The sequence below is a fragment of the Pyxicephalus adspersus genome, chromosome 6, assembly GCF_032062135.1.
Source record: "Pyxicephalus adspersus chromosome 6, UCB_Pads_2.0, whole genome shotgun sequence".
NCBI lineage: Eukaryota > Metazoa > Chordata > Amphibia > Anura > Pyxicephalidae > Pyxicephalus > Pyxicephalus adspersus.
Genome location: NC_092863.1, coordinates 106,505,212 through 106,518,372, shown reverse-complemented (window position 1 = coordinate 106,518,372; position 13,161 = coordinate 106,505,212). Strand labels below are relative to the sequence as shown.

Below are 13,161 nucleotides of genomic sequence, written 5' to 3'. Positions count from 1 at the left end.
GCATTGTATTGGAAAAGGAGGTCATACGATCCACCCAATGAGCCCTGGCTGATGTAATGGGTGCCAAAGTTATCAAAGATTCTGCTGTAGAGAGGATAATTGTATTCCAAGGGCAGGTGATTGAGAGCCTTGAGGAACACATCTGATAGCCAGAGGTTGTCTTTCTTCATGGTAAATTCTGACACAGAGATTACTTTATGGATTCTAATAAATTTGTAATTCTATAAACAAAACCAGATCTTTAATCATCTCCTCCAAAAATGACTGTTTATTTTATATGACATAAACAGATATTTTAGAACTTTAGACAACTATGTAAAATCATTCCCACCAAATGTTTGTCAAGTGATCTAGATACGTTTTGTTATAAATGAACCCTGCTACATCCACGTGTCCTCAAAGAGCTGAGCTCAGTTATTTCAAAGCCATTATTTCTAGTTCTATTTAGTCACTAGCAAGGTACCGATAGACTGGCGTAAGGCCAGTGTGGTTCCTATCTTCAAAAAGAGCAAAGCTGTCAACCGAAGTTGTCAAACAAATTTACTCTTTTTTTATGAGGAAGTAAGTAAACAGGTAGACAGTGGAGTAGCAGTTGATATAGTGTACTTGGACTTTGCTAAAGCATTTCACACTGTACCCTACAGACGGGTAATATGCAAGTTAGGGTCAATAGACTTAGAAAAGTAAATCTGTAAATGTATAGAGAACTGGCTTAAAGACCACATCCAGAGAGTTGTAATTAATGATTCATACTCTGAATGGTGTAAGGGTATTAGTGGTGTACCCCAGGATTCAGTGTTGGGACCTTTTCTGTTTAACATCTTTAAAAAATGATATAGAGTTTGCGATTAAAAGTACAGTTTCTTTGTTTGCAGATGACACCACCTATGTAATGAAATTAAGTCCATACAGGATGTCTATAATCTACAAGCAGACTTGAATGCACTGTCTGAATTGGCAGCCAAGTGGCAAATGACATTTAATATAGATAAACGTAAAGTTATGGACTTGGGAGCTAACAACATGCATGCTTCATACTGTCTAGGGGGAATACATTTAATAATAGCATGCCATGCAAAGCTGCAATATCTAAAGCTAGTAAAGTACTTTCTTGTATTTAAAAAAGCAATAGACTGCAGAGATGGAGACATAATCCTGTTCCTGTACAAAGCATTGGTCAGACCACATCTGGAATATGCAATCTTGAATCAAGGGTTTATCAATAGCTCACTAATGGCCACTTCAGTGATATCAGGACATCGGTACACAATGTAGATCTTTGCTGGAGACAATGATTGTTAAGGCTACAAAAATCAGTAGTGCAGCCATTCTCAACCAGGGTTCCTTTATATGTTGCAAGAGGGTTCCTTGATCTTTGGATTTTAGACCTCCTTTCTTTTAGTGTGTGTTTCCTTTCAGTATGAGTCAGCACAATGATACCAATGCTCCCTTTAGCTGTTTGGTGGCCCTTTGGCTACTATAGCATGTGGAGCCCTATGAATGATACCATTATTTGCAGTACTAGCTGTGTACCACTGCCCTGCCTTCTGTCTGCTCTGTGGAGTAATATGAAAATATTCTCACATACAAATTGCAAGGTTTAGATCATCCTCAACTTTGTTTATTTTATAGGACTTTTGTATTGTAAAGATAGTAATTATGTTTATAATTATTGTAAAAAATAGGTTTCATGCCACCACACATTTTTTATTTATCTGGCTGTATTACTTTAATACATTACACTGGCTGCAAGGACTTGTGCTCTCTAAGACTAATATAGACTATCATGGGTGCACCTGGGTCATATAGCAAACCTGCAATACATCTGGTCCAGAACTTAAAATATTTGCCATCTAAGCATTTTTTTTCAAGAAATCCATTCCAGTTCTTCTGGATTATCCAGGTTCACCCAATAGTCTACCTTCTCTAGTCTATAATAAATCAGACCCAATACATACATTTAGAGTATGGGTAAGCACATTCAATTTACACTTTGTGTTATATCACTCTAAGTTCATATAATGGTACAGAGATCTCCGGCCACCCTTGCTCAGATAACATATGATGCCTTCATTGGACAGAAGCTTGTCGTAATATCATTTTAGGATGTGGCTCTAATGTGACAAGCCACAAGCTGATGTTCAATAATATGGAATATCATGTTGTATACCTGTTTGTAAGATGAACGCAATGCTTCCCTAAAGGATCTTCTTGAGGTCCTCTTTGAGTTACTTTCCCAGTGAAATAATAATGGGATTCCCAGAGAGAAATGACCAGGCGACAGGCTCTGGTCCTGAACTCTGATCTCTTTGTTAAAATCATTCATACTGTTGTAGAAATCAGATGTTTCATCATCTTCCTCATCTTTCACCTGTAGAGAAGACAGCTGATTTAGTATTAATGGGCAGTGCTCCTCTATTTCCCACTATATTGTCATGTTATATATGCCATATCTTAGGGGGAGGGAGATGTCCATGGGTAAATCACCCAAATGTGGAACAAATAATCCAGTTTTTAAAGCATAACTGGATTAATGAACAGGAACCCTTATTGGAAAATCACCAGGTAATCAAAGCTGAAGATGAAAGTCTTTAACTTGCACAATGTAACCCTTTTGCACTGTAACAATGAATGGGATTTATTCACACTTATCAGGGAGGTTTCCAGTTATTGGCAGGCAGATGAAAAATCAGAATTTCAGGGTCAGGGGTATTGTTCGAAGATGTCATCTTTATAATTCCTCAAAGGGTTATCACTGACAACTGGGGCTTCCAAATTTTAAGCAAAATATATAAATAATTTTGTGGCCATCTGACCATTTTAATTACTGGGTTTAGATCTGTTAAATACCAATTAGATAATTCTACTGAACAAGTATTAATTTTAATTTACAAAAAGTTTTTGTTGCATGGCCAAGTTCATATGTCACATCTGATATGATCATCTAAATGATTTGATGCTTGGACTTCTCTAGCATCCTACAGCAGAGTTACAGAGGGCACCACCAGAGCCAAGACATTTACAAACTGATAAACCTATGCAGAGCTTGTTTCTCTTTTGATTAAATTGAGCAAGATAATTGTAAATTAAAAGGGGGTGTAGGGGATGCTAACAGGAGCTAAAAGACTCTCATCAAGCATAAAGTTATCTCCACTTTCTATTGTTCAGTGGTCTGTACAATTTAAATATAGCTCAGTATACAATAGCAGACCACATGCTGCTAATAGCTCGATCTTAAACCAATTTGTATTATATTATGGGGATGAGCTTGTGCAAAGAGGTCTGAATGACATTGTTACCAACCATCGTTACCATTTCATCGTTACTAACCGGCCATTTGGAGATGCTCTGATCATGTCATTTAGCCTTCACAATTTGTGGCTCTTCAGATGTTGTCTAATATATCCCACCTCTTGCCAGGTGCCAATGCAGCTAGGTAATCAAAACCTATTTATTGTTTTGGCTGATCACGTTACCTGGAATCTGAAACTTTCTAGGTTGGCAGGGAGCCTATAGCCTTTCCGGTTTGGCCCTGTTTCATTTCCATAGACTATGTTACGTTTTCCAGCATAGAATGAGTTGTCGAATATTTCCCCTTTGCTCTCTCCGGAGAGGTAATTATATCTAGAAAAAAAATGAAAACTAAGTACTCAGTGTGAGTTCCATGCTGAATATACCCGGGCTTGTATTTTTTATGTATCAATGATAACTCCAGCTTCAAAATCACAAATTTAGTGTTGGATGAAGGATGGTTAGGGTAAGTGTTGTTTGAACTTATATATATATATATATATATATATATATAGGTAGTCCTCGATTTAAGGACATCGGATGTACAAACGACACCTAGATACAAACAGGGCTTCCCTGCTCTTTCTCTGCAGGATGGAAGCTTGATAGGGGCATAGGAAATCTTTTGCTTTTCTGCAAGCTCTAACTCTTTAACCCCCTAGCAGTATTCCTGAGTGTGACCCGGGGTTGATTTACCATGCAAAAACACACTCGGGGTCTCTAGAAACATGAAAAAAAACACGTACCTTGTTCTTTTGTCGTCCCCCGTTGTCCTGCAGGTCCTCGGGACACATCTTCTTTCTTCGATCTTCAGCTTCAGACTTGTCCAAGTTTAATAAATAGCCAGATACTAAAAAACATTGGCTAATGAGATCCAAAATATGAGAGAAGCCTCACTTTGTCTATCTCTTACTATAGGTTGCAAATCCTAAATATGATTACCTATCTGGATCTCTTTTAAAATCTACAGAGAACAAATAAACAAACCAGCAGCGGGTGATTGGCTGCGACAACTCTATAGACTTTGTTCTCACAAAGGCAGCGCCGGATTGAGACCACTAACCACTTTGCTCATTGTCTGCAACATATCTCCAAATCCCCTTCAGCTGCACACAGTCTTAGAGCAGGGGATGCTGAGAGACCATTCACAGCTAAGGCGAAACTGGGGATGCCGCATGCTGATGAGTGGAGGGCTGACAAGTATTTGTTTCTCTCTTCCTGCTGCACCATCGGAGGGAATAATCATGGAGGCTTACTGCACAGCCAGGTAATCATGTCCTAACAGCTATATCTGGAGATAGCAGTTTATAAAATTATGCCAGGAAACCATCATTGTCCTGGGTTTTATTACTGGCTATTGAATTTATTCCTCTCCAGACTTCTTTGCTCAGATGTTTCATTTTCTACCCCTCCTAATTCAGTAGCCTATAAAACATATGTCATTTTGACTATACCTTCCACAATGTGTTTATGGCAGGCAACCTTTGCCAAGTTCATTCATCCTATCAGTGAATGTAGATCTGTATTACCCGTTTGCCATAAGCTGAGCTCCCGGTATTGGCTCAAAGCTCCTCTTCTGGCCGGGTTTTCTTGCACATCCTCTTTCATCTGAATTATCTCCACAGTCGTTGTCTCCATTGCACTTCAGTTTTGAGTCAATGCAGCGCCCTGTTTTAGGCACAAGAAAATCTGACATTAGAATATGTTGTTTTTTTATATTTTTTATCTATACATATACATTTCAAACTTTTTTTTACAATAGGCAACTAACACTCAGCAATCAAGGATAAATGACTTGGCTGCGATTTTTATGCTTTATAAAAATTGCTTTGGCTTGCACTTTTAAGCTTTAGAGTGAACTTGGAATCTTGGGTCCTGCCTTGGATGGAGCTGGTGCTAAATAAAGTTCTGGATTACAGTAACCTGAAGGGTTTGTCCAGAGAAATCTCTGCCTAGAGAACATCTCGAAATGGGAATCCAGGGGAATTCCAAGGGAATGGGAATCCAGGTTGCTGCCGGACATAGGAAAATCAATCTACTGCTTTTATTATTCTATGTTGTTACCATGAAAGAGATGTGTCCATTGTAGGTAAAGTTTATTCACAGACTTTTTTTATAGACCAGGGAAGTGCTGAAACTCCTATCAGGTTATTTTTTGATGTCTGTGACCTACATGTAAGATTTATTTCCTGTCCTGAAAATGCAATAGGAAATAAAAAGAAATCATTCAAAAGTGAATAATACTTTCATTCCAGAGAGTTGCTCTCAGACCATTGGAAGATTTTCCTGTACCTGTTGCTCTGATCACAACTCAAAATGTTGGATTTTCCCCCGCACTTTCTGTCGTAGTGGGAAGGTTCCCAAGAGAAATAAAGCAAGTTAATCTACCCAGCTGGCACACAGACCTCAACATGACAAAAAGTCTTATTATTCACTGCTACAAAAACTGAAAACAATGTTTTGACTTTACATACATAGATTTTAACCGGTTTTACCAAGCCATAGATCTGAGCTTGGATTCTATTAGGAAACCAGAAAAAAACAAACTGGAATTCGCCCTTTCAACCTCTGAAGGCCAGCTTTTTTGAAAACTCCTTCCGGTATCTTGTGTCTCTAACCCTGTATTTTAAAATCTGAAATCTGAAAAATATCATTCAAACTAAAGACTTACTCACCCCAAAATATGCCAAGGTTTCAGTCATGAGAGTAGCTGTGCCCAGCAGGGTAAGTACTGAGGCATTTGGAGAAGTCAGCCTTCTATACCACTTTGGGGGTCATTCCACTTAGTAATAAACTTTATCATAGGTGCCTCTGATGGTGTGGAATGCAGAGTTATTACTTTATGTAGGTTGTGTCTATTGTGCAATATATTTAAGGAATATATGTATTGTAGTTCTGTAATCTTTGCGTACCTTTTGTTGTAGTCTTACCATTGTATCTCAGGTCTAAGTTAATGATAGGTAAACTTGCCTGAGTTCATTTTGTTTTGTGTTCCACAAACAGTTTATTTTCGATATGAAACCTTATAATAACCCTAGTTTAGTACTATTTTGGAGCCAAGCTGCTAATGTAAATAGAGGGCAGCTCTCCATGGCTGATAGGGGTGGTACTCTTTAAACCACAAGCCAAAGTAAATACTACTCACTATGCATAATAGTAACCAGCCAGGAGCAAGTGTTAGCATTGGTTGGTGTTTATGAGGGGCAGTATTGCCCCTCACAATTGCCATTAACAATGAATCTGGCAAGATAGCCAACCAGCTGTCAGCCACTTGGTGTCTTGCCAGTCACTTTGCTGATCACAGCTTGTAAATATTTCCATTAGGTAGCAAAGATGGCAAAGACTTGGTGCAAGTTCAGACCTGCAATGGGACCAAGCGATTCCATGTGGTTTTCTGGCAGTTGGGTCCTTGCCAGCCGTTCGACCACTCGCTATACATAATTGTCAGTGAAAGACAGTGAGCGATACTAATTTGCCCCAATTAATTTTCTATTCCTCTGCCATTGATAGTTGCTCCTTATAGCATCTCCCTTGAGGCAGCAGTTCACTGGCATAAAGTGGTAACAATAGCTCAACCTGGGATATGAGTTTAGTGTAAAGAAACTTGAGCAGCCTGCCACCTGTCCTTGGACCTCAACCCTATTATTCACCTTTGGTAAGAAATGTATTGAAGAATGTGCACCACAAAAGTATTTGAACTCACAAATCTTCAAATTTTGACCAATGTTCATTTTTCAGGTGAGATGTCTTCAAATGTTTGTGGTGTGGTATTACTCCTTAGGCAGTGAATGGATATTTACTGAAGTGCTTAATAGTGGGGTTGTACATGGATAGAGGAGGTTTAATCACCTCTGAAGGATCAGATCTTCCTACCATGTGTGCTTGACTTTAGAACTAGCAAAATCAAGTAAATAGAGATTATAATCCAGGTGTTCTTAACCCTGAACCCCTACTAATCATTTTCCCAATATCAAAAAAGCAAAATAGAAACCCTTTTACAAAAAGTTGCAATGTTGGTGATAAGTCCATTTTAAGGTTTTTGTTTGAAAGGCATCGAAAAGGCAAAAAGAAATGGGAATTTTATAAATACATACAAGCTCACCTGTGTTACATTTGAACTTCTTAGTGCAATCTGATTCTTCAATTTTGCAAAGCTTTGTTGGAATGCATGGGCGAGATTCTGAGAGAAGCCCCTCACAGCTCTGTCCTCCAAACTGAGATGGCTGTTCCAGTGATCGGACACGAAACTGAAATGACGCGTTATTTGGTGGTTCAGAACATGTTTTAATGTACCTTCTAAGTAACAGGTATCATTAAACGGAATTAAAACCTCTAGCTTTCAGTTATATTTACCTGTGTGATTCGGTCTAGATGAAATGGAATAAACAGTGGAGCTTTACAATTCATATCTCATGTAACTGAGGCTAAACCTAACTTCCATTGCCAGAACTTTTCTTTTGCTTTCCAATGGAGCACTGTGCAGGCCCCTCATCAGTGTGATTTATTGAGTATGTCCAAGCATTGTTAGCTGCCAACATATTATGCAGTGATGTACAATAGCCAAATGTAACCCCAAACCTTCCTCTCCTCATCTCAAGCATGTCCCAACAAATGGAAGCTGAATGCCGCTGAATCATTCATAAGCCTACCTCCACAAGCCTATATCAGCCTACTTCCATGTGAGCCTTTTTAGGTGTTGGTGGTTGCTGTTATGACTACAATATTAGTCATATAAGTATTTTGTACTAACCTATCCATAATAAATAAGAGTGCTAAGATAACTGTTCAACGTGTGCACTTTAGTATGAGTTTGATGATATGGGACAGGAACTGCAAGGTACAGGTAATCCCCGGGTTACATTCGAGATTGGGACTGTAGGTTTGCTCTTAAGTTGAATTTGTATTGGAAGTCAGAGCATGTACATTATTTAAATAAATTAAATTAGGACAGGTGTTTGTCAGTTAACCATTACAATAGGGATAGGATCTAGTGCAATATATGGAACAGCAATATATGGTGCATGTAATTTTTTTGCACAGAGAGTCAGCTTAGAAGTTTGCTTACAGTGACCCTACCTGCTTCTTAAGACACGGGTCACAATCAGACCAAGGGCCAAAGTCTCCAAGCCGACAGCTGATGGCACACGGTTCTTCATTACAAGATCGGGTCTCATGTTTTGTGCACATTTGATCACAATTATTCTTCGGATAGTATTCATCATAAACTATATTTCTGTAACAAAGAGCATATAATTATTACATTTGTTACACAGACATCTTTATTCCAGTCAGATACAACTGAAACTGCAAACTGAACTGAAAAACACTATATGACCAATACGATACAGCAAATAAAACTCATTAGAGCAATCTTTACGTGTTGCATAAACTGAAGCTTCAATTAGCTGGGACTAGCTTGGAAAAAGAACATTTTCCCTTTTTCTTGAATGTATTTTGTGGAATGAAGCCAAATACAATAGCTCTGCATCTGTAATCCTGTCTGAAGACAATATAAATGTGTGTAAGGGTGAATATGAGGAATAATAAGGACCATGCTATACAGAGCGTAAGTATCTAATATAAATATTTATCAGCCCAGCCAATCACTGCTATGAGCTTGATTTAGTGGTGTGAGTTAAGAAAGTGATAAATATTTAGAAAACCCTCATTACGGTTACTAGTTACCTGTGCTCTGCCATTTGGATGGAGTGATGAGTTTTGAACTCACTGAGCATTGACCCTAAAGGATTGTGTGCTTGATGATTTGAGATTTCCACAGGATCCTTCTAAATAATAGGAAGAACCTGAAGCTTTCTCCAGTGATTAAAAGGTGGTAAGTGATTGGCAAATGAAATGGAAACCTTCTCAGATTTATCTGCTTTATGAAACTGCTAGACATTACCTCTGCTTGTTTTGGTCTAGAGATCACTCGCTATAAAGAATATTAGTGAAGCATGTGGGACTTTAAAGGTATCTAAAAATGTGAATCCTTTAAAATAAAGCATTTGTTGGCTTCCACCTAACAGAACATCCCTGGCATCTGGTGAGGTACGGGAAGAAACGGTGAGAGGTTCCATTGGATAGAACCACTCACCTGTTCCTATCTCCCCAGATGTCGGTGATGTTCTGTCAGGTCCGAGCTGGCACCAACACCCATTTCAAGTTGACACCTTAATTCTCCTTAAGAATCAGATTTTTCTGCAATAGGAGTATGTATGATTTATGTATCACATCTACGTGTACAAACTCTTGTTGAATAATAATGGCACATGAACTGTTCCTGCAATTTTTCTATCATCCTTTTTTTTTAAATGTTTAAACTAAATGTGAAATTTTAAAAAGTCAACTTTGTAATAAAATTATTTTTGTCTATTAGTTATAAAAAAGTGCTTAAATTTTTAAGAATTATTTAAAATTTTGGATATCTTTTATTTCCCATATGATGTGACTTTCTATTTATTACAGAGATATCGGCCTATTCTTTGCTCCTTCTCTGTGTAACCGGTCCCCAAAGTTTCTTCCTCAAGGCACTCTGGGCAGTGATTGGAGGCTCTGACATCCTCTACAGGACCAATAGGCCTGCTTGTATGTGGGAATGCTGAAGGCTTGCCAACAACTCTAAGCGTTGGAGGAAAGGGCAGGGTGCAGGCCACAGGGGAGCAAGGGATAAGATAAGTAAAGTACATTTTATACACCCCAGACAGAAACAAACACTGCAAGCATTTTTAAGCATTCTGGGGGTTGAGCTTTACGTCCCTGAAACATTTTCATTTTTCCACAGAACATAACATGTTATACCACAAACCTGACGCAGTACTTTTTCTTATTGTTTATTGATATAGTGGTTGGTAAAGGACTATGAACATCAGTAACGTGACCCATTCAGAACTTACCTGGATCGGCTCTGTGTTCCGTAAGCACATGTTCTGGTACAAGCAGACCAAGAGCTCCATGGGTAATGTTCACAAAAGCATGATGATGCCTTGGCTACAAGACAACTTATGAGCAAACTGCAGAGGCAGAGTCTGGAATCCATTAATGTATACACTGAAAATGAAAAACAGGCTATTATACATACAACAAATTCTTTAGCTCATTTAACATAGAAATTATCTCTTGAAATAGTTTAGAACAGAATGTGTTGCATAAACCATATAACCGATCACACATTTGTATCTAACATTTTCTTGTAGAATCATTGTAGAATTCAATTGTTTTAAAACCAACCACTAAAAATAACATCTGAAACAATATTTTGGCAAATTTTCCTTCTCATTTGTTACAAAGGTTTATAATAACTGTAGCTTGACAAACCAGTGCATCAAAGGTCAGCTGCACCCCTAACTTTAATCTGCAATAAACTTTATTGCTCACAGCACAACTGCAAGGCCCTGCTCCAGAACCGGTCCTCACCAGACACCAGTCCCCCAATCTAACACCGCAGTCTTCACCTATAGCAAGCCCCTGCTCAGCCTCGGGAGACTGGTTGCATTTCCCAGCACACGGTGGCCCCCAGGACTTAGCGTGCAAGGGATGGCGTCTGGGGAAGGGCTGGCAGAGGACTAGGAGCCGACAAATAAAGCAGAACAAGGTTCTTACAAAGACAAATTTAGAAAAACAGCCAAACGTCATACACGGACGATCAGTCCACCAGATGAGGTACCAAAGAAGAGAAGCACAAAATCGGAGTCACGGTCAATGGTCAGTCCAAGCAGTGTAAAATCAAAGGTTCAGGAACAATCAAGGTCAGCAAAAGAAAAAACTAGCAAAACACACCAGCAACAGTGAAATGCTACAACAGGTACAGATGATTGGCAGCAGAGAGGCCATAAAGCCCCCGCGGCCAATGGCAGCAGAGGACTGAGAACAGGGACCCTCCTCATTAGTCTCAACACAACTCTAAATCCCCTTCAACTGCACACAGTCACAGAACAAGGGAATGCCAAGAGACCATTCATAGCCGAAAGGGAACTGGGGATGCCCCAGACTGAAGACCAGAGGACTGAAAGCTATTTGCCTAACCCTCCCTGTTGCTGCAAGCAATGCCTATGAAGAGAGTAAACAGGTGCAGCCATAGCCTAATGTAGAGGATCGCTGGCCGAATAATTGTCTCCTAATAATAACCTCCACAGCCTTTCTTTATCTAGCACATTTCACTCCAAAGAAATTAACATACCACTAATTGTATTTAGAGCCCAAACTTTTACTTGAATTTTGAATACAGTCTGTGTACCATTTGGAACATTTCCATTTATCCCCAGTCCCTTAGATGCAACAATAAATTAGCAGAACTCGTTTAAAATGCAACTACTGTAAACCCAATGGATACTCGCCTGTCGCGGTTCCTTCACAGGCACCACCAAGTTCTTCCTTCTTGTCCTCATTTTATTCTCTAGCCATCTTATTGGCTGGGACAACAGATTTCCCGCTCAGGCAAAGAGAAGCCATAAACTGCCTAACATTTTTGTGTGATGGATTCTGTTCAAATACATTTTGGAGCATGGACACTTATCCTCACTTTGTTTTCTCCTGTTCTATATTACAGTATGATAGATTTATTTTTAATGGAAGAAAAAAATTTATATTATACATATCGAACAGATCAATTAAATGTATTGAACTAAAGTTTATTTGTGTCTGGCCAGCTTTAGTAACCAAATGACACAACAGTTTCTCAATCTGTGTTTAATGTTTTGCAATCCACAGTATTCAGTGGGTTTTATTTTAATAAAGCAAATATACCAACACCCACTTTTTCCAGATTTGATTCCAGCACATCCTTCTATAAGAATGAACAGAGATCTCTAAATGAAGTCATAGAAAATCTGGAATCTGTTCAAAAACAGCAAACAAGTAGAATGAAGAATGCAGAAATGAAAGAACTTTTTCCATGAATAATATAAATTATAAAGTAAATCTAAACACAATTATTATATAACAAATGCTTTAGGATGTTCTACGCCATTTATAAAAGTTTATTTTTGTTCAAAATAATCCATATTAATCCTGTTGACACATATTGCGTAAAAAAGATGAAGACAGGATTTTTAAAAATGTTTAAATAGCATTTATTTAGGATATAACAAACTAAATGTTACCCAGAGTTTAGAACTACTGTAGGGCAGTCTAGATATGGGTGGCACAGTAGTTCTGCTCTTGCATCCTAGATTCTAATCTTGGCTAGGACACGACTGCATGGAGGATACTACGAGGGCAAACGTTATTCCCTTCCCAAGAAACCCCCCAAAACCATCTTAGACTTTGGTAAAGACATTAGGGAGTCAGCTCCTAGGAGATCCCTAACTATGAGCCAGTGCTGTGTGATATGTCTACATTACGTAAACACATGAATAATATAAATCCTATTGCTACAATTATTATAAGGCACCAACATATACTGTAGCACTGTACATTGTATAACAGATAAGTGCAAACAATGACACAGGAGGAGGAGAGGCCCATGCCCAATAAAGCATACAATCTAAAAATTGTAAAATGGATTTAAATCATACATTTAGTAGTTTACTTAACAAATATACAAAGATTTTCATGGTTGTTCACATGCATTTACATTTTGTTATGTTAGTTTGCCTTACCTGGGTTCCTGTTTTTCTGTGGAATAGATATAAAAGTCAAGGGTTTAGTTTACACTGGTTAATTTTATACCAGTCCTTCCCCTCAACATTGAAAGGCAAATTAAGTATTTTAAAAATCACTGTTTGTTTCTATTATCTGTTAAAATGAAACTAAAGTTTGTATGATCAGGTAGATCATTATTACAGAAAGGTAAGGGCGATGTCTCTTCTGATCTGTGCATGAACTCTTGGCTGCCAAAGAAACCTAACAATGTCAGCTTATCCAGTGTGTTCC

General features: G+C 38.4%; 2 protein-coding genes across 2 annotated transcripts in view; one reads left to right on the top strand and one right to left on the bottom strand.

The window, feature by feature from the left end:
* Positions 1 to 13,124, bottom strand: part of LOC140332381 (complement component C6-like) — a gene marked incomplete in the record, with an annotated part of 33,363 nt that extends 20,239 nt beyond the window's left edge. Inside the window, 8 exon segments of the mRNA XM_072413651.1 lie at positions 1 to 221; positions 2,171 to 2,371; positions 3,477 to 3,624; positions 4,821 to 4,959; positions 7,394 to 7,538; positions 8,368 to 8,524; positions 10,185 to 10,338; positions 12,888 to 13,124. Coding sequence (XP_072269752.1) covers positions 1 to 221; positions 2,171 to 2,371; positions 3,477 to 3,624; positions 4,821 to 4,959; positions 7,394 to 7,538; positions 8,368 to 8,524; positions 10,185 to 10,327 — 1,154 coding nt within the window.
* LOC140332799 (uncharacterized) overlaps positions 1 to 13,161 on the top strand; it is a 55,773-nt gene that overhangs the window by 28,659 nt on the left and 13,953 nt on the right. The gene's annotated exons all lie outside the window — the stretch shown is intronic.